Here is a 27,206-nt window from a genome sequence, read left to right on the forward strand (position 1 = left end):
AGGTGGACTAAATTCCAGAGGCTATTTATTTCATTACTGACAAAGATAAAAAATGTGCATGTGTTCATCGTGTGGATGAAAGCTAACTGTACTCAACATGAATCTGTTTATGGGATGTTCCCGGATCTCAGCTCTCAGTACAGCTGTAGTGTTATACATACACTTACGATGAATTCAATATTAAATCAACTTCAGAGGTCTAGTGTCAAATTACAACATTTTAAGATGAGGCAATGTTTTTTTTTGACATTTTATTATTGTGCATGTATCAACATCCAAGCTTTATATTAAGGAAGTGTTAGTGTTAAAAGAGAATTACACATTCAAAGCAAGAAAGAATAAACGTGAATATTGTATCACCCCTTACAATAAAACCATCTGCATGACAATTTTGCATAGATGCATTTAGAGGAGTAGAACTAGCTTAAAGGTATCATTATAAAGTGGCCATTAGTTTAATGTTGTACATTTCTGAAGTTTTTTTTTTTTTTATCTCTCTCTCTCTAAAGAGCACAGATATACACAGCCCTCCTCATAATCTGGGCTGGTCTGGCAGATCTTGCAGAAGTGCAGTGTTTTTTCTGTAGATGTATGCGTTGGCATCATCATCCAGCTTCACCAGCTCAGCCAGTGATGACACGCAGGGATCGTGATCGACAAGCATCTTGGGCAGGTGGGAAGATGCACGCTGGATGCGGCAGGAACGGCGAACTGGTGTCAGAAACTTTAGATCTTTGATGTTGCTCTTTCTTCTGGATGTACTTGTGCAGGCCTCATCTTCGATTGTTCTCCTGACGCTACAAGAGATATTTCGAGAGGAAGAAAAAAAAACAGTCTTTGAAATGCTACAAGAAAAATAATTATTTGTGGTTCTTCATGACTTAAGACTGAAACAGCAGACAGACAAAGCAAAGGAATTACAGTACAGCAAATACAAGTTGATGGCCTTACCTTTGCAGGTATGGAGTTGTCTTCACGCTGTATTTTATCACTGAAGCATCCTCCATCATGCCTTCATCATCATCACCACTTTCAACTTCTTCTATCTCCACTTTCTGGTCTTTATTGTCCTCTACTTCATCCTTCACTTGCTCATAAACATCTTCTGGTATCTCATTCTTCCCCTCTTCATTTTTACATTCATCCACCGGTTCACTGCCCTTCATTTCGACATCCTGAAACTCATCTGTCACCTGTGTGAGTTCTTATGGAGACAAAAAAGACAAGTGATTACACTCTTTCAAGATCTGACCTAATACCACAGAATTCACCAAATGCACCATTCTAAACAAATCCTAGAAGACGAGGGCAGTAACTTACCATGACTGCATCTAGACGGTGTCGCCATGGCCTCCAAGGCATCACACAGATTCACAACAATCTGAAAATGAAAACAAAATAGAATCAGGTCTATCACTGGAAGGAAATATTTTTATTCCAGCTAATACAATAACAGAAACCCTGCTTACATCATCCACCCTGTCCTGTGGGTCAAAAAGCAGATCTCCATCAGAGTTGTCGAGCAGGTGCAGGGTGGTGTTCATGATCACGGGACTTTGGCTGTTTGCTGCTAGGTCGGCTCTCTGGTCATCTGCACAGTCACCAGCAGCAGCGACTGGCTTCTGTGCTTCCACAGGTTTTGTTAGCGGCGAAGGAGGCCGAGGATCAACATCAGACCGAGACTGAGGTTTGAGATCAGCCCCAGGTTTTGCAGAAACTTTAGATTTTGAAGGTACTGCTGTTGTCATGGCTGGTCTTTTGAACATCTTACCCTTGGAAGCCATCCACTCAGACAGTTTCGCTCTGCAGAAGGAACACAAACATTTTTGAATACTGTCTGATGTACGGTAACCCCAAGGCAAAAATGACACTTATAAAAGAAAAAATTTACCTTCTCTCCTCTGCAGTCTCCACTGTAAATCTGTACTGGCTGAGGGTGCTTGGGACACAAGGCTTCTTGACCTTTATGTCTGTCCCTGGAACCTTTGGCTTAGAGCTATGAGTCCCACTTAACTTGGTGGGAGCCACAGTCGTGTTTCTGGAGCTGGTGCTGTTTAAAGTTGCTGGAACAGTTCTGGTAGGAGGACGAGTAGAGCAGAATCCAGTGGGAGGACGGCGGCTGGCTGCTGGTTTAAGCGCACGAGCAGGTCTATTGAACCCTGACTCGGATCTCGTCGGTGCACTTTGTAGGTTGCCACGCCCTGGGACGGCAGAGGCAGATTTGGACCGGCTTTTTGTCACATCTCCATTTCTTTGATTCTCTGTTTTGGGTGCTAATGGCTTGGGATCCGCTGGGCATACAGCGGCACTTGACTTCCAAATAGATCCAATTTTTGACTGGATGATCTTGCCTTTGTACATACCTGGAGCGGATTTTGATGACGGCACTGCAGTTGGAGGATTTGGAGTTTCTGCAACTATTTTTTTGTGCATCACAGGCTTTTCGGCGAGAACGGCCTTCCTAGATGTTTGACGTTGTTTGACATTAGTAGCGGCAGTACCTTTCCCATCTCTCTGCACGGGCCCTTTTTTTGCCTGAGTTTCCAGTTTTTCATTGCTTTTTAGTTGTAATGGAACAACAGACGTTTTGTCCGTTTTGGGAAAAGGCTTGCTTTCACGTGCAGGCTGGGTGTTTTCCTTGTTTCTCTAGTACAATAAAAACAAACAAAAAAATCAGATGGACTGAATTTGGGCTGATAAAACTGCATGTTATTTAGCGTTCAAGACAAGTATTTCATGTTTTCAATGTTTCATGTTCACAAACCTTAACTTACTTACTTTCTTATTGGTGTGGTTTCGTCTTGAAACAACAACGTTATCCATTGTGGAGCCGCAAAAAACAAGGAACTTGATGGAAACCTCTGGAAGGTCAAAAATGGAATAAGTAAACATGATTGTAGTGAATCATTTAGGTTATTACATCGTCTAACCTGCTAGGATTGTACTTGGTATAATATGCAAGAAAGATGGTGGCACAAAGCAGAATTCCTGCAAACTGTAAAAGCCATTACATAAAATGCACCTCTAGGATTTAAGTTTGAACAAACTTGACCCCGGTACATTTAGAGAATATGATCTATTACACAGTTACCTTTCTTTTTCTAGTTTCGGGTTCACTGCATACATTAGGTAGTCCGTCGACCTTAAAACGTGACATTAACTAGCATGAACGGCAAAAGCGAATAAATGGTCATGTAATCGAGACGTGTGGAACATTCGGTAAAATTCTGCTCCAGTGACCTAATTAGGCCTGTCACTATGCTAACGTGCCAACGTTAACAATCAACTTCAACTTACCCTTAAGTGGTCTTTCGTTGTGATAAAAGTGTGGAAAGCTCCGCCAACGTAACACACCGTAAGAGCAAAACAAGTCGCTTAACTTGCTTCTTGAGGCAACGCGATTTGTTTTTGACTTGGCGCCGCTGCACTGCTATTGGTCACGCTAGTATCGCGAGAATAAAAGTAACCAATCAAATGTATCCAAACCAAACTAAGAACGAGAATTGAAGAAGACTGCCTTCATTCTTCCATCGCCAGTTGTTTGAATCCAAACAGGCTCCTCTTCAAGCCGCCGTGACGCGGTACACGCCCTGACAGCCACTTGTTCTCACAAGAGTACACATAAGCGTGCGAATGATTTAGATGATATTATCATTTTAATATTTAAGATATTGGCGGTAGTTTCTACACAAGTGGATAAAATCTTCTTGAAATTAATATAATATTAAATTAATATGACAGCAGTTGGCACGTGTATCTATTATCAACTTCAACTAGAGCTCTAATCCATCCATATCGATGTGAGATATGAATTCCACACCAGTGATTTGTTTTGTAAATAGACTTGGGATATGTCGCGGTATGTTTTTAACGCTTGGACTTTGAAGAGACCGCTGAGGATTATGGGACATAAAGGAAAGGCGCGCTCGTTTGATGACCTACAAAACAGTTTGAACACGGAGCGGATCCGCCTTCAAAATAAAAGTACAATCAGAAACCAAGAGCACGTGAAGAGTATTTTCGGAACAAATAGAGTTAAGGTGATTAATGATGAATAACATCTTGCATTTCAAATCCTTTACGAAGTACAACATTACTCTTTACAAAATGTACTAAAGTATCAAAATAACAGTACCTGTGCAATAAAATAGTCAACAGTCGGTATAGCTGATTGAGGAGAAACTAGTTTTTACTATCATTTAAATTTCAGGTCGCCTTTTAGTGGAACAGTCAATGCATAAACATTTTTCACAAAAGGACCAAGAGCTTTTTTTGGTGACTTGCCACATGTCAAAATGGTTGGAAAACACTGATTTAATCGTTTTCAGTGTTATCACATGTTTCTCTCATGTTAAATCTTAAAATATGATACTGTCAGTTAGTTGAAGCATAAGTAATGATATGTGAAATGAGGCATTAACAACTCCAAGAGATATAAGATCACTGCATCTGAAATAAGCATGTAGAGATGCACAGAAAGACATGCAGAACCACTTCAAAGAGATGTCAAATATTTACAAAGAGAAATGACGAGACTATAAAGATATATGAAATGATTACAAGGACGAGCATAAAAAACACAAAGAGGAGCGAAATGGCTTCAAAGAGTCATATTACTGCTTTTTCATGACGCATTAAATTACAACCGATTTTATTTTGAAAGCAAAAGTCGGAAGAGGTTTTGTTGTTCCAAGAGGCTTGCTAGCGACTGTTAGCAGCTACTCATAAGTATCTCACGGAAAAACCAAGCCGGTCTGTGATAAAAACATTTTTTAAAAACAACAACTTAAAAATGCAAAATCATTGCGCTGTGCCGAACTGCCTTAGTGGCAAATCGGACCCGGAGCCACTCTTTCGGTTTCCGCATGATCCAGAAAGGTAACTAATGCAAGTAGCGATGCTAAAGCAAACGGAAACTAGCTAGCAAACACCCGTTTCTGTTGTATTTGCGATGACAACACAAAGCGTTGTTCTTAGTTAGGTCATTATGATTAAATGGTCCCAATTTAGCTTTTGCAATAATTTAAACCTTTGTTTCGTCTTAAAGTATATCTTTTGTCAGATATGTCTACATGTGGTTTTCATTTAAATGTTCGACCGGTTCACGTCCTGTTGTATTTCCCTCAGTGTTTCTGGCACATCGTAGAATTGTTTGGAAATATGTTTTGGTAATTGCGATGTCTCTAAAAACAGCATTACATTTAACTTGGCATAAAGGATGCTTCCGTCCGTGCGCATCTGCTGCGTAGCTTCCGACAAGACAAGACAACACAACCAGTGTTGGGAAGTAACGAAGTACAGCAACTCAAGTTCTGTATTTAGGTGTAATTTAGAGGTGCTCGTACTTTACTTTAGTATTTTCATTTGATGCCACTTTATATTTTCATTCAATTACATTTCAGAGGGAGATGTTGTACATTCTACTCCACTACATTGATCTGACAGCATTTGTTACTTTCCAGATCAGTATTTTATACCTACAATATATAAACAGCTACTATATATGCATTGATATACATAGATTACAATCTACATCAGAATAGTGTTAAACTTGTACCTACCATGACAACATTATGCTGCCCACATCTACATGCAAGTTAAATAATATTCCAGTCATTTATATATTCTAAATATAAAACTCTAATTTGGGCAATTTTGCTGAATGATTACTTATAATTTTGATACTTTAAGTACATGGTGCTAATATGGTATTTTACTTAAGATTTTCTACTACTTCTACTTGTAATTGAGTATATATATTTTTTTTTTTACCTGTTACAACTTTTAGTTAAGTCAAACATCTGAGTACTCTTTCCGTCACTGTCTATAAAAATTATTATTATTTTTTTTATTCCCAGTTTTTGGTAACTGAAAGTCATATCTCTTATATGCAAAGCTTTTTAAAAGCTATTTTAAACACTATGAGCATCCGCATTTCATACATTTTACGCTGCTTAATAATTGATCAGGATGCTTGTCATCAATGTATTTTCAGGCAACATTTCCGTATCTGCAAATGTCCAATACTTGAATGAACTGATTGAATGAATAGAGAGTGAACCATAATTGCACCGCAGAGACAAACGTTGGCAATCTGGTATCTCCTTTCAGGTCCAGGACGTGGGTTGAAAAATGCCAGCGGCAAGACCTTATAGGCAAATCACCAGAACAGCTGTACAGATACTACAGAGTTTGTGGAAAACATTTTGAGACATCTTCGATTGATAATGTAAGTCATGTGCTGAAATAGCGCAAGTTTGGACCACATTGCAGATGTGACGCCAGACTGTGCAGTGTTTTAGATGCAATTTTCAATCTTTATGTAAAATGTGATAAGGGCATAGTCCCCTCCACCTGCCAAACCTACCCATGTAATTTTATTATTAAACAGTATATTTTATAGGGTTCAGTGAATAGGTATGCAATGTAGGTTTAAGTTCATAACACAAGTTATATTTTCTTTTTTTCCTGTCATTATGTGTGCTTTGGTTACAGGACACTCGGAGTACAATGTTGAAGGATGATGCCATACCAACTATTTTCGATGTGCCAAGCCAACCTCAAAACAGACAGGTGAAGCGCGGTAAAGAGATGGTGGGTAAAAGTAATCAGACTTGTTTTGAATATTGGAACCCTTTAAAAATTTTGATTAACAAGTACTCACAGATTTCTGATAAGGCAGACTTGTTTTGGGCTGAAAAGCAAGACTTGGTTCCAGTCCGTTGTGTAACATACATGGATGCATGTATGAGAACACCAGTTGGTACTCGTCAGAACATACCTAAGAATCATCAAGTCTAAAAGATTTCTGTAGTATCAGTATAATTTGGTGATGGTTGGCGGTACATCTAATGCCACGTTGCAAAAATTAACTGTTATTAAGTGAGTTTAATTTAATAATTTAAACAAATATAGGCTAAAAGAACAGGGTAATTCACTGTATCCATGGTATCCTTACTGTTTCTTGTAAAAGTTTACATTGGTTCACACACAAGTGAAGACTGTCAATGTTTAATGCAACATTTTCAAAAATAAGGAAGCATTTATTTATTTATTTAAATAGCCAAATAGGACATACAATTACATCAGGTAGCAGCATAATGCAACATTGTAATAAGCTTATATACATATAATCTATATTGATAACCCCATTAACCTTTTCATATAATAATGAGATCCAGATCTTGTAAGTTTTAGATCTGATGTCATAATTATGAGATAGTAAGGCACAATTATGTAACAAGATCTCTTTTTTTTACATTATTTTGTGAATGCGTTGCACTTCCATGCAATCACCTAGCAAGAAAGTAACCTTAATAAAAATGTTCAGCTCAGTTCAGTTCGATTAAGCATCTTTTCTCCAATTTATAACTGTCAAACCCAAAACAAATGAACAAAGCAAAAATGTGTCCCAATGACTACAAAAAAACTAAAATTAGATATCCAATTGCCTGGCCGCTGACCGTTATAATAATTATTTATCTCACCCCTATTTTAAATGGCGAAAAATATTTGGCATATGAGTTTTGTCATTTCTGTTTCATCACATTTTTTATTTATCAATTTATTTTTGTAGATCAAAGACAAGGAAACAGAGAGCACTGGGAACAAAAGTAAGTAAAATTATTTATACAGATGTTTGCGAGTCTCACAGCCACATTTGGATACAAGATGAATCATTTTTTTGGATATATGTTTCCCTTACAGAAATCAAAAAGTCTCAATCAGAGACGGTTGAGGAACATGTCCAGACAGAATCAGAGGAAGACGAATACAAAGAGTATCTCAAGTCATTATTTGAAGTTCTGCTACTGTTGGGAGGGCAAAGCATTCCTCCCACAATGCCCTCTGATAATAAAGAGGAAGGCCTCAACAACATTCGGGCACTGCTAGAATTTCGCATGACCTGTGGAGATGAAGTCCTGAAGAAGAGGTACGACGTGAATAAGGAGTGCTGCTCCTCAGAACAGCTGAATCAGTTGATTGAGGTGTGTGAGAAATGCATCCGGGACAAGCTGGTGGAGGAAGTTAAGCAAAACGGCTTTTTCTCATTACTAACTGATGATCTGGTGAAGATCTCCGGAGAATGGCACCTCCCCGTATTTCTTCGTTACATGGACCAGTCCAACTGCCAACAGGAGAGGTTTGTTGGATTCCTAAACTTTGAAGGAGATGGAGACACCCTGGCTGAGACACTGCTGTCTGAAATCACTGACAAATGGGGTTTGGATATGAAACAGTGTAGAGGTCAAGCCCACTGCTGTCCTGGACCACATTTTAGTCGGATAAAGGCATTTGCCGCGAAACTCATTGAGAGGTATCCCAGGGCGGTACTCGCACTGAGATCTACTCATGCCTTCAACATGTCACTGGCCAATGGTATGGCTCTGTCAGGGGTTCAGCTTGTCATGTCCACCTTTAAGAAGATCGAATCCTTCTTCGGTCAGTCCTCTGTGTTGCAGTTGGAGTTTGAGCACGCCATTTCCATTTTCTACCCGGACAAAGAAGAGAAAGTCAACGAATTGAAGGAAATCTGTCAAAACAGCTGGATGAGGAGACACGATGCGTTTGAGGTTGCAGTGGAAATCCTAGAGGCACTGTTACTCTGCGTGGACAGTGTGCACGATAACGAAGACATGAGGTGGAACGACCAAGTTACGCACGATGCCTTAGAGATTTCAAAAGCGCTAACTGACTTTGAGTTCGTCATGGCGTTGGTTGTGCTGAAAAATGCTACGACGCTGACCCAGGCCTTCGGGAAAAACATACAAGGCAACACAACAGATGCCCATTTCGCTGCGAGCACTCTCAAAGCTTTGTTGCACTCCTTGACAGAAGTGTCCCACAACATCGACGTGTATCACGAGTTCTGGAACGATGAAGCCGTTAACCTGGCCACGGCCATGGAGATCCCAGTCAAGGTTCCTCGGTCATTCTTGAGAAAGCATGAGGCGGAATCTGGAGCCGTTCGGCCGGAGTGTTACTACAAAGAACAGCTGTCTGTCCCGGTGGTAAACCACATCATCAGAGAAATAAATGAGCTCTTCTGTGAGGACCACCTGAAGATTCTGAGATGCCTGTCACTCGTGCCTGCTGTCATAGAGCAGCACAAATCCACAGAGCCCGAAGAGGACAGCGTGCAGGTGTTCAGTGATGACATCCCGAATGCAGCGACCCTCTCCGCGGAGCTGCACTGCTGGTGGGTTAAATGGAGCAAAAAAGGCAAAGATGAGACGTTTCCCTCCAGCCTCAACGAAACACTGCAGCTGGCCGACGTGAAGTTCTTCCGCAACATGCTCGCGGTCCTGAGGCTGATCGGCATCCTGCCGACCCTGGCTCTGGAGGAGAACTGTGACGTGGCGTACAAGCGCTTCAGGATGTACGTAGAGAACACACCTGACAAATTCAAATCAAAAAGCCTTGCTCTGTTGAACATGAACAATAACGGTGGGTTTGATCTGGATTCAATGGTTGAGGTCTACATGAAGACCTACCCTGACAGGCCAGAGGTGTCCGAGATAGCTTGTGGGAACTAGGCTGCTGGATAGAGTCGGTGTTTTTTACTTTCTAGCCCTGAAACTGAAGTAACATCTTTTTGTAGGCTGTTTCATTTTTTTATGATAAAATGTAGAAATGAGAGGCAGTACTGAACTGCAACCTGTGTTCCTGCCATCAATACAGACTTGTCTGAACGAACTGCAACCCCTCGACTCACTCCTGGACTCGCGTATTTTGTGTAGAGCCTTGACATCCATGCTGCACTCACGTCTTGCGGCATGGATGGAAAAGTTGTGAAAGATTCCCAAATCATCAACTCATTACAGGAGGATAGTATTCTCACTACCTTTTTCTGTGGCAAGCTGTTGTTCTCGTAGAATGTCACTATACTTCTGTAAATGTTTGTTAGTGTCTTTTAGCTCTGTCACCTATGGTGACATTTAATAAACGGGTAAGAAGGATCAGCTATATATCCCTCTCTCACTGTTAATAAAAAGATCATTTTGTCTCCTTCTACTTTTGAGTATGTGTGTGTGCTTTTCTTAAACCTGTCTTGAGTAAAGTGTGCCTTGATTTTTTTACATGTTGAGCTGGACCTCAGGACAAAGTAGATTGAGTCGTATAATTGGTAGCTCCTCCCCTTCTAGTATCTAACACTACCCATCTTACACGCTGGGTATTATGTCTGTAAATGGAGTGTAAACTTGCGGCTAAAAAGCTGAGGAACTGCTTTGAGGCTCAATTTTCCACTGTTGTGTTCAGTATCAATTGAATCTGATCTGTTTACAGCAGTGACAGGTCTCCTTCTTCACCAAATATACACATTTTGAAGTAAAAACTTTGAGTTTTTAAATAGTTTTTAGTTGGTAAATCATCTCTTCAGGAGGCCGATGTACAAAAGAAAGAGTTTTCCTCGTGAATTGCTCTGACGAGCTAACTTGTATAGTGTGTAGGAGGAGGGAGTTCATATAATCTGTAGTTATTTGTCCTGAATTACACAATGTGTGTTTGCTACTCTGGTTTTAAGATTTAATTTGTATTATTTGGAGACATTACCTTTCTTTTGGACACTAAAGCCATAAAATGATTTACCCAATTCATTTTGTGCTTGAATTAGACCTGTTTTATTCTGGACATATTAAATCACCACAGGCTGTGTTCTACACATGCATCAACCACTATATTGAAGGTTCAAGTCAGTGCAGTCATTAGGCCTCGATCAACAAGATCTTAAGTTTATTTTTTATTTTTTTTTATGTGTTCTTAAATAGATCTTAAGAAAAGTCTACATCAGCTCTATTGAGTGTTTGAAACCAAACATTCTCCCTGCTTCTCACATATCCATGTGATTAACAGGCATACAATTTGTATTCAGCTTTCAAACATTTTATTTTGCAGTAGGCCACAATGGTTTGTTTTTATACACTGTAATTTATTCTTATCTCAGATCAGACTTAAGTGAACACTGACACATAGCTTCAACATTGGCCACAATCTCAGAAACGCATGACAAAATAATACAAATTTGAAAAAATAAAGACACACTGAAATCGGGTTTTTTTTTTTATGATGTGTTTCCTTCTTGAGATTAATTTTAAACTATAAATAAGCATACTGTAAAAGTCAAATTAATTTTAAAGACTTTATTTACAAACAAGCTACTGCTGTCCAACCAGGACAGCCACTGTGTTGTCCAGTCCTAGGAGTGTTAGTGTAGTGTTCCTTTAAGACTACAATGGTTGTAGTAAAGTAATTAAAATAATTATTAAAATGTATATTTTTGCAGATTATAAATCTATCATTATGATATAACTACTACAATGATATTACCATTATTATTTAAACTGCAGAATTGAAAACACAATAACCAATTGTTTTGTTCAAACATGCACTCAGATGTGCTCTTAAGTGTGCATAGATTCTGTTCTTAGCCAAGAAGAAATAGGAAAACATTGGTGAATCTTTGTTAAAACTATGGAAGTGGGCTTAAAGAAGACATTTTGTCTTCAGGAAAGTTGGTGCACGAGGCCCCTGTTTTGGGATATAGCATACAGGATCAGAGGGTTTAATGGTCTTCTGGAGAAGGTGTTTAATGCGTGTTCAGGATCAACAGTAAAAGATTTGAAATGAACCAGGATTGCTTTTCAATGTGTGAAAAGGGAAAGAGGAAGCTGCAAATTCAAATCAAAGAGTATCCAGTCAAACAAGAGGAGCACTGTTACTCGGTTTAATGCCTGTGTAATGTCAGGTATGTCATAAATAAATCGAAAGTTTTAATTAAACTAGATGTCTGGAAATAAAGTAATGGAGTTTCTTCAAAGGCCACCAACAGGAATAGGTAGGCTAGAGAACATTCATTTAATAGTTAATTAAGAAATACATTGAAATCCATCCCAAGAGTGATGTTTTATTATTGTAGCAATGAGGGGGGGGGGGACAATAAAAGCTTTATGTTCAGCTACACAAAAGTAAAGAGCGTTTCCCCCCCATGCTTAAGCGCTTTGCTCGATCACACTTGAATGGGGCGTGAACTATCTTGATCATGTGCCCTCTTTGGCCGAGGCCAGCGGTGCCACTCTGCCCTCTGCTGGTGGACATTCAACGCTGCACGGTCCAGTTCCTGGTTGATGGGATAACACGCTTTCGGTGACTCTTAGCTCAGCACGCAACATCAACTTTTGAAAGCATGGATTCAGTGTGTTCTTAGTTTGTAAAAGAGACCTTAAGCGAAAACAACATTGAAACGCAACTGTGCCGGTTGCAGGTTTTGTCCGAGGCATGACTCTGTAGGCAGAGTTTGCTCACAGTAGGCTTGTCAGCTTGCAACCGCCAGCTAAGCTAGCTAACTTGCTTGCGAGCTACATCACAGTCCAAAATGACTGACTGCTGCGCCGCAGCGAGCTGTGATTACCAGCAGCGGGAATCCGAAAACACCGCTACACTTTTCAGCTTTCCGTTGGACCCGGAGCGGTAAGGCTTGTGCTTATTTATTTATTTATTTTATTGCGATGCGGGATAGAAACGAGCCGCAGAGCATGCGAAATGAGCGTGTTAGCTGTGCACCGTTAGCCCTGGCGTTAGCTTGACATGATGTTGGCTAGTAGTGACACTACTGTGGAAAATGGCGCAGACTTACGTTACTCTTGAGAGAAAAGTCGCTGTGAAGCAGACTGTGCGCTCATCGAGGCTCGGAAACCCGCACTGACGCTCGGTCACGTTTCTGTCCGGTTAGCTTTATGTTCGAGTCGTTTCCCACACGAAGAGAAACCACAGTTAAAAACTTTTTTTGTGTTGTAATTTAAATCGACACCTCCGACCCGGTAACGTTAGCAGACCGACTCACGGTAGCTTAGCCAAGTTGAGATGACTCTGAACAACAGTCCCGGTGGCCTGGTTGAGGGGTTCTGATCAAACTGGTCATTTAGCTGTACAGCTCATTATTTAAATCCAAACTTCATTACCATATTTCAGCTTTGCGGTTTTCTGACCCTGTGAATAAACATCGGTGGAGCACTTTGGTTTAATGCTGCTGTTCTCCTCCCTCATAACATCTGGATCAGTAGCTGGAAGGACTGGGACTTTACTTCAACACTCATCCACCTATTTATTCATTCACTGTACCAGTTTAAAATCTCTTGTTTAGTCCTCAATAAGTTCATTATCACGCAGGACGAAATGGACCAGAACATTTTAACAATGAAGAAGCGGTAATCAGATCATTTTTGCATTTTTCTTCCATCCATTAAATAAACTGACTCCAAATGATGAATCAATTATCAAAATAGTTTGCGTTTAATTTTCTGTCAATTGACTGAAGGTTGCATCTCTAGAAGTACATTTGTTCTTGTTTGTGTTTCTGTCGTAGCTTGAATGCTCATTAAAAACATATATGAAGTAGTACGTTTTTATTGTTTAATCGATCCGTTGGATGGAGCTTATCTGTAGCATTTATAATCATTATTTGCAGGCCATATTATCTCTCTGTGTCCAATCATACTTTCACACTTTGGCCACGATGATCATGAAATAGGTTAGGTTAGGTTAGGTTAGGGTTAGGTTAGGTAGTTACTTTATTAATCCCCAAGGGGACTTTTTTTTTTCACTACAGCAGCATACAGGAAAGCAATAAAATAATAAAAAGCAATTAAATAGCATTACCAAAATATATATATATATATATATTTTTTATTTTTTATATATATAAACAACCAAGAAACACAGACAACAGTGTTATTGTTGTGTGGTGGATTTTGCCAGAGGTGAGTTATTGTACAGTCTTATTGCAGTATTTCATTGGTTCTGGAAAGGTCTTAAGTTTAATATGTTGAACTGGTAGATTATAATATTAAATAGATAATCAAATTAATTAGTTTGTTTTTCACACAGTACCCTTGTTGAACTGCCTGAGAAAGAAAATAATGTTTCCTATTGAAAAATGAATTAAAAAATGGTTTTGATGATGTTGTGTCATGATATAAAACAAATTAGCCAGTCAGTTGCTGTCTATAGTGTACCAGTTAAATCTGTTACTGTGATGGCACTGATGACTGTCTGTAAAGATGGCCGACATGTCGCCACTTCCTCCAACTGCGAAAAAGCAAAAGTGTTGTAGAAATAAGAGCAGCCATCATTTGGAGCCAAAGTCGAGTCAGTCGTGACCAGAGACTCGATATAAAAGTAGATGTAGCTTCCCAGTCGGACAAGTGAGGCCAAATGTGTAAGTGCCTTAAACTGCAATACCACCAAAGACCACTAGGTGTTGGCTCCGAGAAGCCTCTGACTCATCGACGCACGTGAAATGCAAAGTCAATCAAATGTTTTCCAACGATTTAGTATGGTGTCATTTGTTAATCCTATCACTTATGAAACACAATGTATGGGCGTGTGTCTGTTTAAGGTTTCTGCTGTAGTCGGGCAGGTGTAGCGTCCTCATGTTTCCAATCAGATCGAGTCAGATTCACCGCTTGTTCCTCCCCAGCTCGTCTGAATGTGGTCACTTCTGGCTCCACCATAGTAATGATGCCAACAGATGGCGTGAATCTGAACTCGCGGCTTCAGGACGGCCCTTATGAAGCCTCGAAATTGGATTTTGGCCGGCGCCATCTTGCTAGTTTGGAGCGGTTTGGAACCTGAAGTGACCATATTTGGGCGAGCAGGTGGATCTGATCTCGATTCGATTGGAAACCTGGCGATACTACGTCCCGCCCACCGTTGGCTGTAACCTGACTACACCACGGGCCTGTCAATCAAATAGAAACGCCCCCCAAAAACACGTCAGATGGACCTCCAGAAAACTAATAAGAAGGAGCAACTTTAGCTAGAAAAAAGAAAGAAAAAAAAACATTTGGGAGAAAAAAAATGATTGACAAAATTTTTATGGGACTAGTTGAATGGGAGTCTGGAGCAGGAGGCTTTTTTTTGAGCCACCTTCTAGTGGCACTTTGTAGTATTGCAGCTGAAGACACTTCTGCATCATTTTTTCAGGGTCTGGAAGCTTCGTCCACTTAAACGGTCAATGCTGTCTCCCATTAAATTGGTTGTGCTCTTAGTTTTGTATGGAGGGCTGGAAGGAAGCGTTATCATGTCTCCACCCCTTTTCAGTACTGCACAGACTCTGATTGCAAAGTCACCAGCACAAGATGCCAGTGCCTATGTCTGAGATATTTTGGCTTCGCTTCTGGGGAACACTCATGCTCTCTGTCAGGTTGTGGAGTTTATGTCAGTCAACCGTGTTAAACTGGTATCTCACGATGACCAGAGTTGAACATTTTATGAGCTGTTGGACACTCAAAAATAAGGAGACCCTTTCAATGACTGAGCCATTATTCAGTGTTTGTCGTCCACTTATAATCCTGCTTTAGTAGTAATGGTTTAGTTTTGACCCGAACAACTGATGTTTTTTTCCTCCTGTATTTTTCAGCTGCAAACAATGGGTGAACAACTGTCACCGTCAAGATTTGACATCAGAACCTCCCGAGCAGCTGCATAAGCTGTACAGACTTTGTGTGCAGCACTTTGAGCCGTCGATGATCTCTCATCAGGTAAGAAGCAAATCTGTTGCTCGTTGCTCTTTGTATAGATTAATAGACAAAGAAGAAGAACTGTCGTTTTACCCTCTGTTTTGTTATTGTAGCACTCTGCAAATACTACCTGTTCTGCTATTTTCTCATCTGACAGGATCCCCTGAGTTACCAGTTAATACAAACAGATGCTTTTAATGTTTCTTATTAACATACACCAGAGAGAGGATCACTTGTGTGCAGTCAATGTAATGACAGTGTTTCCCATACATTTACTCTACTTGGGTGGCCCGCATATAAAAGTTGAAAACACAAGTTAATCTGGAAACATCCAGAAAGTCTGTCACATACAGGCTGAAAGAGATGAAAATTACAGACAAGCTGGAAGTTCATGTGTCGGTGCTGCAGTATGAAATCAGCCTGCAGCCAGACACAGAGTCAACTAAAGTATATCAACATGGGTTAACAATTAAAGTTACCATTAACCAGCTGATGGTTATGGGTGCGTTCATAAATTCAGTCTGAAATGGTCAAAGCGCCATCTGAGCTGTGGGTCAGAAACTCAGTTTCACTTTCATATCACTCAGCAGGAGCGGATCAATCATTCCGCGACGAGGGGCTGCAGGTAAAACTACTGTCAAAGAAAAAGTCCTGTTTAATATAATGCTGATGCAGTTTGCTACTTAAGAATTTATATATAGTACATGCTGTATTTTTTTTTTTGCTCTTAAACCCAAAAGAACCAATTAGAGTGTCATTGGAGTGTTGAATCAATAAGCAGTATCATTAAAATCTAAACAATATCCATCCCTGTTCCTCACTTGCTGTAAATACAGAAAACTCGAGAAGCAAATTAAATAATTTCAGCCAATAAAACAAAAATAAGTTGTTGAATCTTGACTCATTTTTATGTTGTGTATTTATTTGATCTTTTGTGCCAAATTATGGACAGTCATATCCATTAGAGTTTCAATAAGTAACCATCGTATAAACACACCCACACACCCCACTACCAACCACCACAAGTCAATTCTCAACCTATGGGAAACACTGTAATGCAATCAAATAAAACTACAAAGAATCTTAGACCTGTATCAACACCACTCTGAAACGCGCATAAAATAAAAAGCAGCTCTAACATTGATGTGATTGTTGGTGTAAACTTTAAGTCAGGGAAGAAAAAGTACTTTTGGTTTTTTTATAATGTGTCAGTGTTTATATTGGTTTTATATAACTTGATTTTTAAGACAAATATTAATGATGTTGATGGGAAATTCAATTTTTTTTAAATTTTTTTTTACTGTTGAATATTTAATATGATCTGCTTGTTGTTGTTTTGTTTTTTTCAGAGCGCCTCTGGTTGTGTCTTAAAGGAAGATGCTATTCCCACAATATTTGACTTCACAGCTCCTGTGAATAATCAGTCAACCTGCAACAGGAAACGAGCCCGAGATCCTGTAAGTGTTTCACTCGGTGTTTAAAATGACTCCTGTTGGTATTATTCATTAGTCATTAAAATACTAATTATGTAAATCTGTAATTATCCGTTTCATCTACGTAGTCCAAAGAAGAAGCTACTGCTGTGAAGAAAACAAAAGGTACAGTAACTAGTTTCAATCCTTGATCTCCTTGAGGTGTCGTTCATGTTAATAACGCGTATTAGCTATTGTTGTGTTAAATGACTAATTAAATTAGCCATTTTTTTAAATTAACCTGTCAATCAGTATATTCTCTTTCACCATAGAAAACGCAGCAGCAGAACTAACACAAGAGGCGAAAGAAGCTTCTGGAGAGAACAGTGCGCTGACCGAACTGCAAACGCATAACCAAACCCAAGAGGATGTAGCCAGCTGCAAAGCAAAAGACACGCTCAAAGTCTATTTTAAGGAAATCTTGGCACTGACAGGATTTAGCATCAATGGCGCAAACATCAACGCCGATGAGCCGATGGGAGGCGCGAGGGGCCAGCAGGCTCTTAATCGCGTCTGTGTGGAGAAAATTGACAGGAAGGAAATCCTGCAGTTCAGCGAAGACCTCATGCGGGAGGAAATCCAAAACAGCCTCAGACTGGCCCGATTCTTCTCCATTCTGCTTCAGGACGTGACGAGCATCGAGGGAAAGGAGCAGATCCCCGTGTTCATCAGGTCCGTCACCGTAGCCGGGTTCCCACAGAAGCACCTTATTGGCTTCTTACCATGCGACATGGATGCAGAGAACCTGTTTTACATGCTCCTCTCCGACCTGCGGAACAAGTGGGGGCTGAGGATGGGGCACTGCAGAGGACTCACTTATCTGGTTACAGGGAGCGTGTGTCAGAAAATGCGAGATCTCACCTGCAGGATTCTGCAGGAGTTTCCACAAGTGGTTCTGTCACCTAGCGACCCATATGCCTTCAACATATGGATCATCCGCTGCATGCCCGTGCCCTCCATCCAAAAGGTCGCAGACACTGTAGAGGAGGTGGCTACGTTACTCAGGAGAACACCAGAGCTGTGCACGCGGTTGGAAGGAAAGATCCAGATGACCTACGGGCATGTAAAAGGGGAGGTGGACAGGATCAAGGCAGCCATCAGCGGGAATTGGGAATACGGCACGGATGCTTTCCAGACCATGCTAGATATTCTGGAGCCGTTCCTGAACTGCATCAACGAGACCATTTCAAAGGTAGACGAAGACACTGCTGAACAGATGGCCAAGCTCAAACCAGTTCTGAAGAATTTTAATTTCATCATCTCACTTGTTGTTCTGAAGAACACCCTCTGCTGTGTGAGCATACTCAACTCGAGTCTCAGGGGAATCATTAGCATCAGCAGTACCTTGCAGTACACAATTTCCAATGCCTTAAAGCTGGTTAGCAAATACCAACAGGAGCTCGCAATATTCCACAGGAAGTGGTTTTCGGATGCAGTTGGCCGTGCGAAGAAGCTCGGAGTGGAGGTCACTAAACCGGAGATGGAGCAAGGAGACCCAGCTGAGACCCCGCTGGAGGACTTGTATAGAGAAACTCTGAGCCGGCCCATCCTGCAGTATCTCGTTGCAGAGGTGAAGAGAGTGTTCAGCACGGAGATGGTCCGGATCCTCCGATGGCTCTCGTTGGTGCCGTCTTACATGGCCGACCACAATTTCAGCATTCGCAGGGATAAAGTGGCGGACGCCAACTTAAACAACCTGGCACGGCCCGACACGTTCTACGAAGAACTCGGGTGTTGGGAAGTGAAGTGGAGACACGCGAGCAAGAGGAGAATCCTCCCAACCACTGTGTTTGCGACCCTCAAGATTCCAGATATCGGCTTTTACCCAAATGTGCAGAGCTTGCTGAGGGTGTTGGGCACCGTTCCGTGTGTGAACGCCGAGGCAGACGTGTACGGCCAATACCACATGGTTCTGGAGCGGTGCCACTCCTACCTGAGAGCCACACCAGAGGACCAAAGACAGTGCAGCATGGCGTATGTCTACGTGAACCAGGACGTGCACTTCAATGTTGAACAAATGGTGGACTCGTATGTCCAGAAGCACCCGGACATCCTGCAGCTGCTGCAGACGGTGAGTCGCCGTTCGTAAGTCGAATACCACAGCAGTTTCGTAGCTCACCGTTCATCTGGTAATGACACAAGTTTTGTGCGGTTGTTTGTTTGTTACAGGATGAAGACACAAAAGAGAAGCCACCGCAAGGTGAGATGATTTTCATTTCAACTGCTGCACTTGTGCTTCATCACACCACAATTTATACACATACATCCAGAATACACAACGCTAACCTCCCTGAATCGCTGGATAGAAAGACATGTTTTCTTTTACAAATGGGCCAGAATTCCATTATTTATCAAAGCCAGAAACTGTAAAAATAGAAATTATCTTTGGGTTTTCAAATTACTGACAGTCTTTGAACTAAACATAATACACCGAAATGCTTCCATCGGGTAAAAAAACTAAAACGCAAATCTAAACTTGAAATAGTGCTATTTCATTTTAAGTCACTTGTTTCTGTGTCTCATTTAAAGTTTTCGCCAAAATAAACTGTTGGCAAGACGCAGATTCAGTAAAAGACCCCAAATTCTGCGCTCCTCAGCACAACTGGGAAGACTTGAACGAATCTGTTGAGACCAACAGTCACGTGACAAAAATGGAGGGAATTTTTGCCTGAATTGCAGGCTTGAACACAGAAGATATCATAATGGAACATGAAAGGAAATATAGCTGCGTGCACAATAATGGAGATTGCGTTAAAGATTACGTTTTAAAATTGTATGACTCGGGTTTGAGTGGGAAAAACTTGAACTACAGACTTCAATTTGTGAAACCAGTTATTTACTACTATGATCTTATCAATGACCTTTCCCATATTTCATTCCAGTGGCAGCTCACGGAAACCATGCTGAGAAGGACACCGAGGAAGAATTGCAGTTCATAAACCTCGAGATGGATGCTGAGAGGCTTGTCGAGCTGAAGTGTGCAGAGACTGATAGAGAATCTCTTAAATCTGCTCTGCAGGCTGCGGTGACAGCTGCATACAGCAGTCAAAGCAGGCTTCACAGTGACGCTTGTCCTGCTCAGGACGGAGAGCTCGAGTACGTCACCAAGTCTGAAATGAAAGAAGTTCTCTCCGTGTGCGAGAACGCTGTCAGGGAGGGAATCCTGCTGGAAGTGGGCACTTCGTTCTTTTCCTTGTTCATCGACCGCGTTGTGAAACTCGGGGAGAAAGACTACCTTCCACTCTTCCTCCGGTTTGTGGACAGCTTTGATGTCATGCGATTGGAGCTGATGGGATTCCTTGAGGCAGATCTCGATTGCGATGACATGGTGCAACGTCTCCTGCATATCGTAACGGTGGAGTGGCGTCTTGACTTGAATAACTGCAGAGGTCAAGCGTACCTCGGCTCCGGTGATGTTTCCTACAAGCTCAAAGCTTTTGCCTGCAAAGTCCAGGAGAAGCACCCTCTCGCTATAAGCACACACTGCTCTTCCTATTCGTTCAACACCTGGTGGTCAAAATCCATCCCGGTGCCTGCTGTGAAAAGAGCCCTGGATACATTCGAAGAGGTGTTGATGTTTTTTGGCAACAGTGCCGCTTTAGAAAAACAGCTCGACCATGTGATAGGCATCGGTCTGAGAGAGAGCTACGAAAAGATCCAGGAGTTCCAAGGGACGTTCTGTACCCTTTGGCAAGAGAAGCACGATTCTTACGAGGTGTTTGTGCAGATGCTGGAGCCCCTGGTCGAATGTCTGGAGAAAGTCAAAAAAAACCCGCAGAGATGGAAAGCCTTTGTGTCTGAACAAGCAGGAGCGCTTCTTCGCAAGGTGATGGAATTTGATTTCATCATTGCCATGGTGGTGTTGAAAAACGCTTCCTCTTTTACCAGAGAGCTAAGTGCCGGTATCCAGAAAGACCAGTTCACTGCTGCGTCCCAGCTCTGCCAAATCAGCGGTATTGTGGCCACTCTGAATCGAGTAAAAACGAATATCAAGGTGTTTCACCAGAACTGGTTCGACGAGGCATGTGCAATGGCACAGAGTCTGAGGGTGCAGATTGAAGTGCCTGAAAACTCTTTGCCGTGGGACAGCATGATAAAGCCAGTTGGTTACTACAAAGATGGCTTGAGTGTGCCCCTAGTGGACAACCTCATCAATGCTGTAAAGGATCATTTTTCCGAGGACCACAAAGAAGCTCTCAACTTCCTCTCCCTGGTCCCCTGCTCTGTCACAGTGAGTTACATGTTTGAGAGCTTAAAGTCGAAGCCTCCTCTCTACAGCAGTGATCTCCCCGATGCCGACAACTTCTTCACGGAGCTGTGCTGCTGGAGAGTGACGTGGAAGACCAAAGTCGCCTCTGTGACTATCCCGAGCTCCATTTTCCACACACTGCGTCTGCCGCTCATGCAGTATTTCGGCAACATCAACGCGCTGCTGAGGATTATGTCCGTGTTGCCCAGCACAGCACTGGAGGACTGTGGTGTCGTAATGCGCCACAAGAAGTTCCAAGACTACCTGAGAAAAACCAATCCCAAAGACAGGTCCCCGTGCCTGGCCATGCTGCTGGTGGGCACAGACTTCAGCAGAGACCTGGACCGCATGGTGAGCCAGTGTTTGAAGGTCACCCCACAAGCCTTGGAGGGAATCTGTCTGGTATGTGCTTCTTTAATATCTCATTATTCTTTAATAGAAACGACACTGTGTTGCATCGGTTTTCTTCTCATCTCAGTCTGTATATTTTATTAATCGTATCAGTAGAATAATATTTCATATTTTATATATCTGGTTTTTTTTTTCTTGCAGGACAAGGAATCCAAGAGTTTCAACAGGAACTCAGAAAATAATATGGAAGGTATAGTTGTTGAGATGCACTTTTTGTGATACTCTTTTTGCAATGACGTGAATGTTTGTCATAACCACTGTTGTGTTGTCTGTTTTTCTTCTTTTTTCTTCCATTGAAGTTGATTGTATTAAGAAGGAGACTGAGCAGCCCAAAATTCAGCAATCTCTGGAGAAGATGGAGGACCAAGACATGAAAACAGCAGATGAGAACGGGCACACGGGAGACAACCGTCAAAGTCTGGCAACAGTTTTCAGACTGGCTGCGCTGCTGGGGAAAAGGAACAGCAGTCTCTGTGACGTGTCGGAAGAAGACCGAGAGCTTTTCATCCAGGAGCTCACCTTGTGCCACTGGTTTGAAAGTCAGGGCAAAAGCACAGCCTCTATAGGTGATGACGAAATGGTGAACCTGCTTATCAATGGAATCAGAGATGTCATACTAAAGGAAATCCAGGAATCTCCTTTCTTCTCACTCATAACAGAAAAGCCTGTTAAAATTGCTGACAAAACCCACCTACCTGTTTTTGTCCGGTATGTCGGAGAATCTTCCCCAAAAGTTGAACTCCTGGGTTTCTTGCCCTTTGACGAAAGCTGTCATGTTGATGCACAGGCACGTAACCTCACAAAGATCCTCACCGAGGACTGGGGTTTACCCATGTCTCAGTGTCGGGGCCAAGCGTTCATGCACTTGGGCTCAGGTTATCAGAGCCTGAAGAAAATGTCTCTGGACTTTCTCAAAAGCTACCCGCTCTGTGTTGTGACACCCAGTGAGTCTTGTGGTCTTGCCCATTGGCTGGCAGGAAGCGTGCCTTGCCCTTCTGTAGCGAAAATGCTGGATATCACAGAAGATCTGCTGCTGTTCTTCGACGAATCTCCTCAACTGCAGGGACAGTTAGCTCAGGCTGTTGAGGGGCTTTTGAATATGCCCAGAGAGGCCCTGGAGGAAATTCCAGAAACATGTTGCTCGCGGTGGAAAAAGAGAGAGGACTTCTTCGACATACTCGCTGACACATTAGAGGGCATCCTTAGTTGCCTGGATGCTGTTAGCTCGAGTGCCACAGGTGCCAAGTCAATGCATGCGCAAGTTCTCTCTACTGCTCTGACAAATATGGATTTCATCATCACCCTTGTGATTTTGAAGAATGCTTGTGTTCCTCTTCGTAACTGCAGCACTGTCTTTCGCTGTGGAAACCCTGCTGACATTCTCTGTGAAGTGGACAAAATCCCAGCCATCATAGAGACTCTCAACAAAATGTTAGAAAATGTGAGCGCCGTTCACTCTACTTGGTTTGAGCAGGCATTCCAGCTGGCAACCAAGGTCGCCCCTGAACAAGTGTGTTTCTCAGAGGAAGCCAACAACTATGAATCTCCCGAGATATATTACAGAGAAAATCTCAGCGTTCCTCTCCTCCGAGGTCTCATTGATGAAATGAAGTACAGCTTCTCAGACAGCCACTTGAAGGCCCTGTCGGTTCTGTCGCTGCTGCCCTCCTGCAATCCGCAACCAATCCTGTCGGAGACTGCAGACAAGCCTTTCAGCCTCTATCTCACCGATCTTCCAGAGCCCGAAGCGGCCGAGCAGGAAATCAACACCTGGGCCTCCGTCTGGAGCGAGAAATACCAGGATGTTGCTCCTCCAACATCTATCGCTGAAACGCTAATCCACCCCGAGTCCAAGAGCCACCCAACAGTGACCTTACTGCTGAGACTGGTAGCCGTCCTGCCTAGTGTCAGTATGGAGTGGGACCTGATGAAGACCACTCTGAACTCAATGAGGGATCTGTTCAAAAACACCGTATGCAAAGGCAGCAGGATGGATCGCGTGATGCTCCTCTCTCACTGCACAACGCTGCAGAGGCTGCCAGAGGTTATTGAGAAGTGTATGGAGATTGATCCAGTTAGCAGTCCCTGTCTGTCCCAGGTAAATTTTAAAACAGATGTTTTTAGGTTACACTAGAGCTACAACAATTTATCATCCTTAGTCTCTAAGTAAAGATTGATTGGGTCCAACTTTCCAAAGGTTAACATTTCCAGTTTTTTTTTTTCCGTGATGTTGGGTTACGGTTTGTTGGCTATTTTTTTTTAAATGTACTGACAGTTCATAGCCTAAACAGTTAATCACTTTATAGAGACAGTAATCAGTGGTTGCAGCTGTCTGTAACAAATCAAATCGTTTTATAGTAATTGCATTCTGTGCTATATATGTTAAGTTGTTGTCCATATATTTTAGGTGATGGGAAGTCTACAAAGACTAAAGCTGGACAGTGGTAAGTGCATTCATGGCTTCTTGGTACTAAAAACATCTTCTGTATAGTTCTGATTGGGAATTGCAACGATAATTTTGTGTGTGTGTGTGTGTGCGTGTTCATTTTGGTGTGGACAATTGATCTATTTATTTTTTAAATCAGGAGGTGCTGAAGTAAAACCAGCAGAATCGCCAGGCTCCAGTGGAGCTGAGAAACCTACTGATGGAGAGGTGAAACTGGCCGATAATGAAGTGATGGCGGAGGTCGTTACAGGACCAAGAACAGCTGTGTCTTTCTATGAGCCACAACTACGCGAGCAAATCCTCAAGGAACTCTGGGACTCTCAGTTCTTCACAGTTATAACTGAGCAAACAGTTGAAATTGACGGTGAGCATTATGTCCCACTGTGCATCAGGTACTTAAACAAAGAGGACATCCAGTGTGAGGAAACGCTGGCTTTCATCCCGTTCAGTGAAGACGCAGCCGTTCTCACAGATGCTATTGAAACTGCCCTGTCTGAGAAGTGGGGGCTTAACATGGAGTACTGTAGAGGACAGGCCTCGCTGAGTGTCGGAGAAGTTGGAGCGCAAATGAGGGCTGTAAGTTTAGCTATAGCTCAGAAATACCCACAGGCCGTTAGAACGGTCAGCTCTGCCCTGTCTCTCAATTCATGGCTGGCTAAATCTTCTCCCGCTGAAGAAGCAGCTGACGGCGCAGGGCTCATCGGTAAACTATTACACTGGCTCACTGAGGATGTAGAACGCCAGAACAAACTGGAAGACTTGATCATTCACGTGTTCGTGCACGATGAAGGAAAGGGCAACGAGTTGAGGGACAAACTCATCAAGAACTGGGAGAAGAGTCATGACATGCACGAGGTGATGGTAGAGATTTTAGAAGCAGTTCTGCTCTGCTTAAATGAGCTGAAGTGTGAGGGAGGTGCTTCAAACCAGCAGCAAGCGTCACAGTTCTTCGATGCAATCCGAAACTTTGACTTCATCCTATCAACAGTGGTGCAGAAGAACGTGTTGAGTGTAACCAAGAAGCTGAGTCAGTCTCTTCAGGGCAAACCCTTAGATATGTTGCTCGCTGTGAATATCTTGCCTGAATTCAAAGCGTCCCTCAGTCAGTTGAAGAGCGATATAGACACTCATCACAAGGCCTGGTTTGAGGAAGCCATCGTCCTGGCTTCGAAACTCCACGTCACAATGTTACACTCGGTGCTTCTAGAGCCGCTGAGTGAGTTTTACAAAGAATCGGTTAGCATGAAGGTCGTAGAGCACTCGATAGCAGAAATAGATGACCTCTTCACTGAAAAGGTATTGGATACCTTGAGGTGTCTGGAGATTGTGCCTTACGCAATGTCCAAAGTAGAAACCAGCATTCTCAGTGGTCTTGTGTTCCGCCTGTACAAGGAGGACTTGCCCGATCAGGTCTCCCTTCACTCAGAGATGAAGTTGTGGAAGGAGAAATGGTTGGATCCCCTGGCAGGCTACCTTCCAACTACTGTGCTGGATACACTCAAGACGTCGCAGATACGAAGTTTTAGTAACATTGAAACTCTCCTCAGACTTCAGGTCATCTTGCCGTTTTCAAGGAGGGAAAGCAACTTTAGGCAGGGAAGAAGAAGCTTACAGGAGTTTGTCCAGCAGGAGAGGAGATCCCTCGCTGAGCTCCATCCTCTGTGAGAGCTGCAGGTCTTCCATCACAGTTGGCAGATCTGAGCATTTAGTTTGCAGAGTCAGTGCGATGTCACCACAAACATACTGACTAACTAATGTGTTCCAGCCTTACTGAGGTCCCACGTTCTGAACTCAATATTTCTCTGTACATTATTGATCTAAATTCTTTGAGATTTCCTTTGGCTGTACTCCTGCAAAGCCCTATCTTCTGGTTTTTTGTTTTGTTGTTTTTTTTTTATTCTGTAGTTTGTACAGTTGTACTGCCCAATGGGACCAATGTCTTGGCAAAAAAAAAAAAAAAAAATAGAAATGCTCCACTGACGGTTATCAATGCTTGTGTGCCTTGATGCAAAACTAATAATTCACCCCATGTGTCATGATAACAGATGTTTAAAAATGTCCCATTGGCGTTTGAAACAACTATTTTTGTCATTACTAGAAATGACCAGACTGACTTCTGTATCACTGTCATTGGTTTATTCTGATTCTTAAAATGCACCCTTATCTTTCCTGGGCACAAATAGAAATGGTTAGATTCATCATGTCTTCTAATGATTTCCCATATTTCCTGTCTCTTTGCAGGAATGAATTTGCTGTAAACGTATCTTTGAAAAGAATGTTTCCTTAATAGGAAAACCTTCATATATATTTGTCAGAAAAGTAATAAAATTCTCCAAAAAGACATTTTTCCTTCTGATGTTCTTTTGCCCCGTGAACAGTAGGTCATACTGTCCTGAGTCATTAAGCCTATAGTTATGTCTGAAAGTTAACACAAGATGGCGCTGTGAGTCTGTAATTTGTGTTAAATTGGTTGAACAGGTACTTCAAATAAGTGAATATACAAATAGTGGTTGATACTTAATTTAACTTCTCAATGCTGTGCAGGAAAACTTTATGTAAGCCATATTCACAAAACTGGGATTCACGGTAACGTCTGGTGAGGAGAGCGATTCTCCAAAAACATCTCAATAAATACCTATACAGATCCTCTTGGTGGTAAATGAAGCTACACCAAGAGGATCTGTATGATTCTTCTGACAATATGTAAAGTTACATATTTGTCACACACAAAAGCTGTGATAAGGTTTTGCCTCATTTCAACCAAACTGAATTCACAATACAGGCCCCTTGTGTTAATGATTGCTAGATGCAGGTCATAATGTATTGAATGAATATTGTCTTGTGGGATTCAGTCACTTGGCAACAAGGATGTGGATTTAGAGAGAAGGTCATTAAGGTCATGAAACCACTGAATAATCTCTAGAAACCAGGTAAATATTTCTTTCAAAATTGCTGCTTGTCCTCAGTGTGAAGCGACTACAATAGTGGGTCTGTGAGATAGACAGGTTTGATTGGTATCCACCAGAGATGCAAATCATCACTTTTTGGGCTCTATTGTTACTATTGTGGTTTAGTTAATGTGTAATTTCAAAGAATAAGTGTATTCTGTG

The 27,206-nt window shown here is 41.9% G+C and overlaps 3 protein-coding genes across 3 annotated transcripts; 2 read left to right on the top strand and 1 right to left on the bottom strand.

The window, feature by feature from the left end:
* Nucleotides 1-238: 238 nt before the first annotated feature.
* Nucleotides 239-3,344, bottom strand: LOC138635291 (cytoskeleton-associated protein 2). Its single transcript, XM_069722703.1, has 7 exons — nt 3,298-3,344; nt 2,779-2,861; nt 1,892-2,646; nt 1,470-1,803; nt 1,321-1,381; nt 952-1,204; nt 239-797 (listed from the first exon to the last, which is right to left on the bottom strand). The coding sequence occupies exons 2-7, from the start codon at nt 2,821-2,823 to the stop codon at nt 533-535; spliced, it is 1,713 nt and encodes a 570-aa protein (XP_069578804.1). The 5' UTR covers nt 2,824-2,861; nt 3,298-3,344; the 3' UTR covers nt 239-532.
* Nucleotides 3,345-4,710: 1,366 nt separating this feature from the next.
* Nucleotides 4,711-10,014, top strand: thap12a (THAP domain containing 12a). The gene is made up of 5 exons (XM_069722708.1): nt 4,711-4,878; nt 6,112-6,229; nt 6,496-6,594; nt 7,577-7,613; nt 7,708-10,014. Exons 1-5 carry the CDS (start codon nt 4,793-4,795, stop codon nt 9,534-9,536), a joined length of 2,169 nt encoding a protein of 722 aa, XP_069578809.1. The 5' UTR covers nt 4,711-4,792; the 3' UTR covers nt 9,537-10,014.
* Nucleotides 10,015-12,121: 2,107 nt separating this feature from the next.
* LOC138635289 (uncharacterized) lies at nt 12,122-26,437 on the top strand. The gene is made up of 11 exons (XM_069722701.1): nt 12,122-12,468; nt 15,419-15,539; nt 16,868-16,975; nt 17,080-17,116; nt 17,263-19,061; nt 19,160-19,190; nt 19,873-21,641; nt 21,792-21,840; nt 21,950-23,748; nt 24,058-24,094; nt 24,236-26,437. The coding sequence occupies exons 1-11, from the start codon at nt 12,374-12,376 to the stop codon at nt 25,759-25,761; spliced, it is 7,371 nt and encodes a 2,456-aa protein (XP_069578802.1). The 5' UTR covers nt 12,122-12,373; the 3' UTR covers nt 25,762-26,437.
* The last annotated feature ends 769 nt before the right edge of the window (nt 26,438-27,206 follow it).

Source organism: Brachyistius frenatus, unplaced genomic scaffold (assembly GCF_029030835.1).
Source record: "Brachyistius frenatus isolate BFR_SWC_R1_liver_20210118 unplaced genomic scaffold, ASM2903083v1 Contig_301, whole genome shotgun sequence".
Taxonomy (NCBI): domain Eukaryota; kingdom Metazoa; phylum Chordata; class Actinopteri; family Embiotocidae; genus Brachyistius; species Brachyistius frenatus.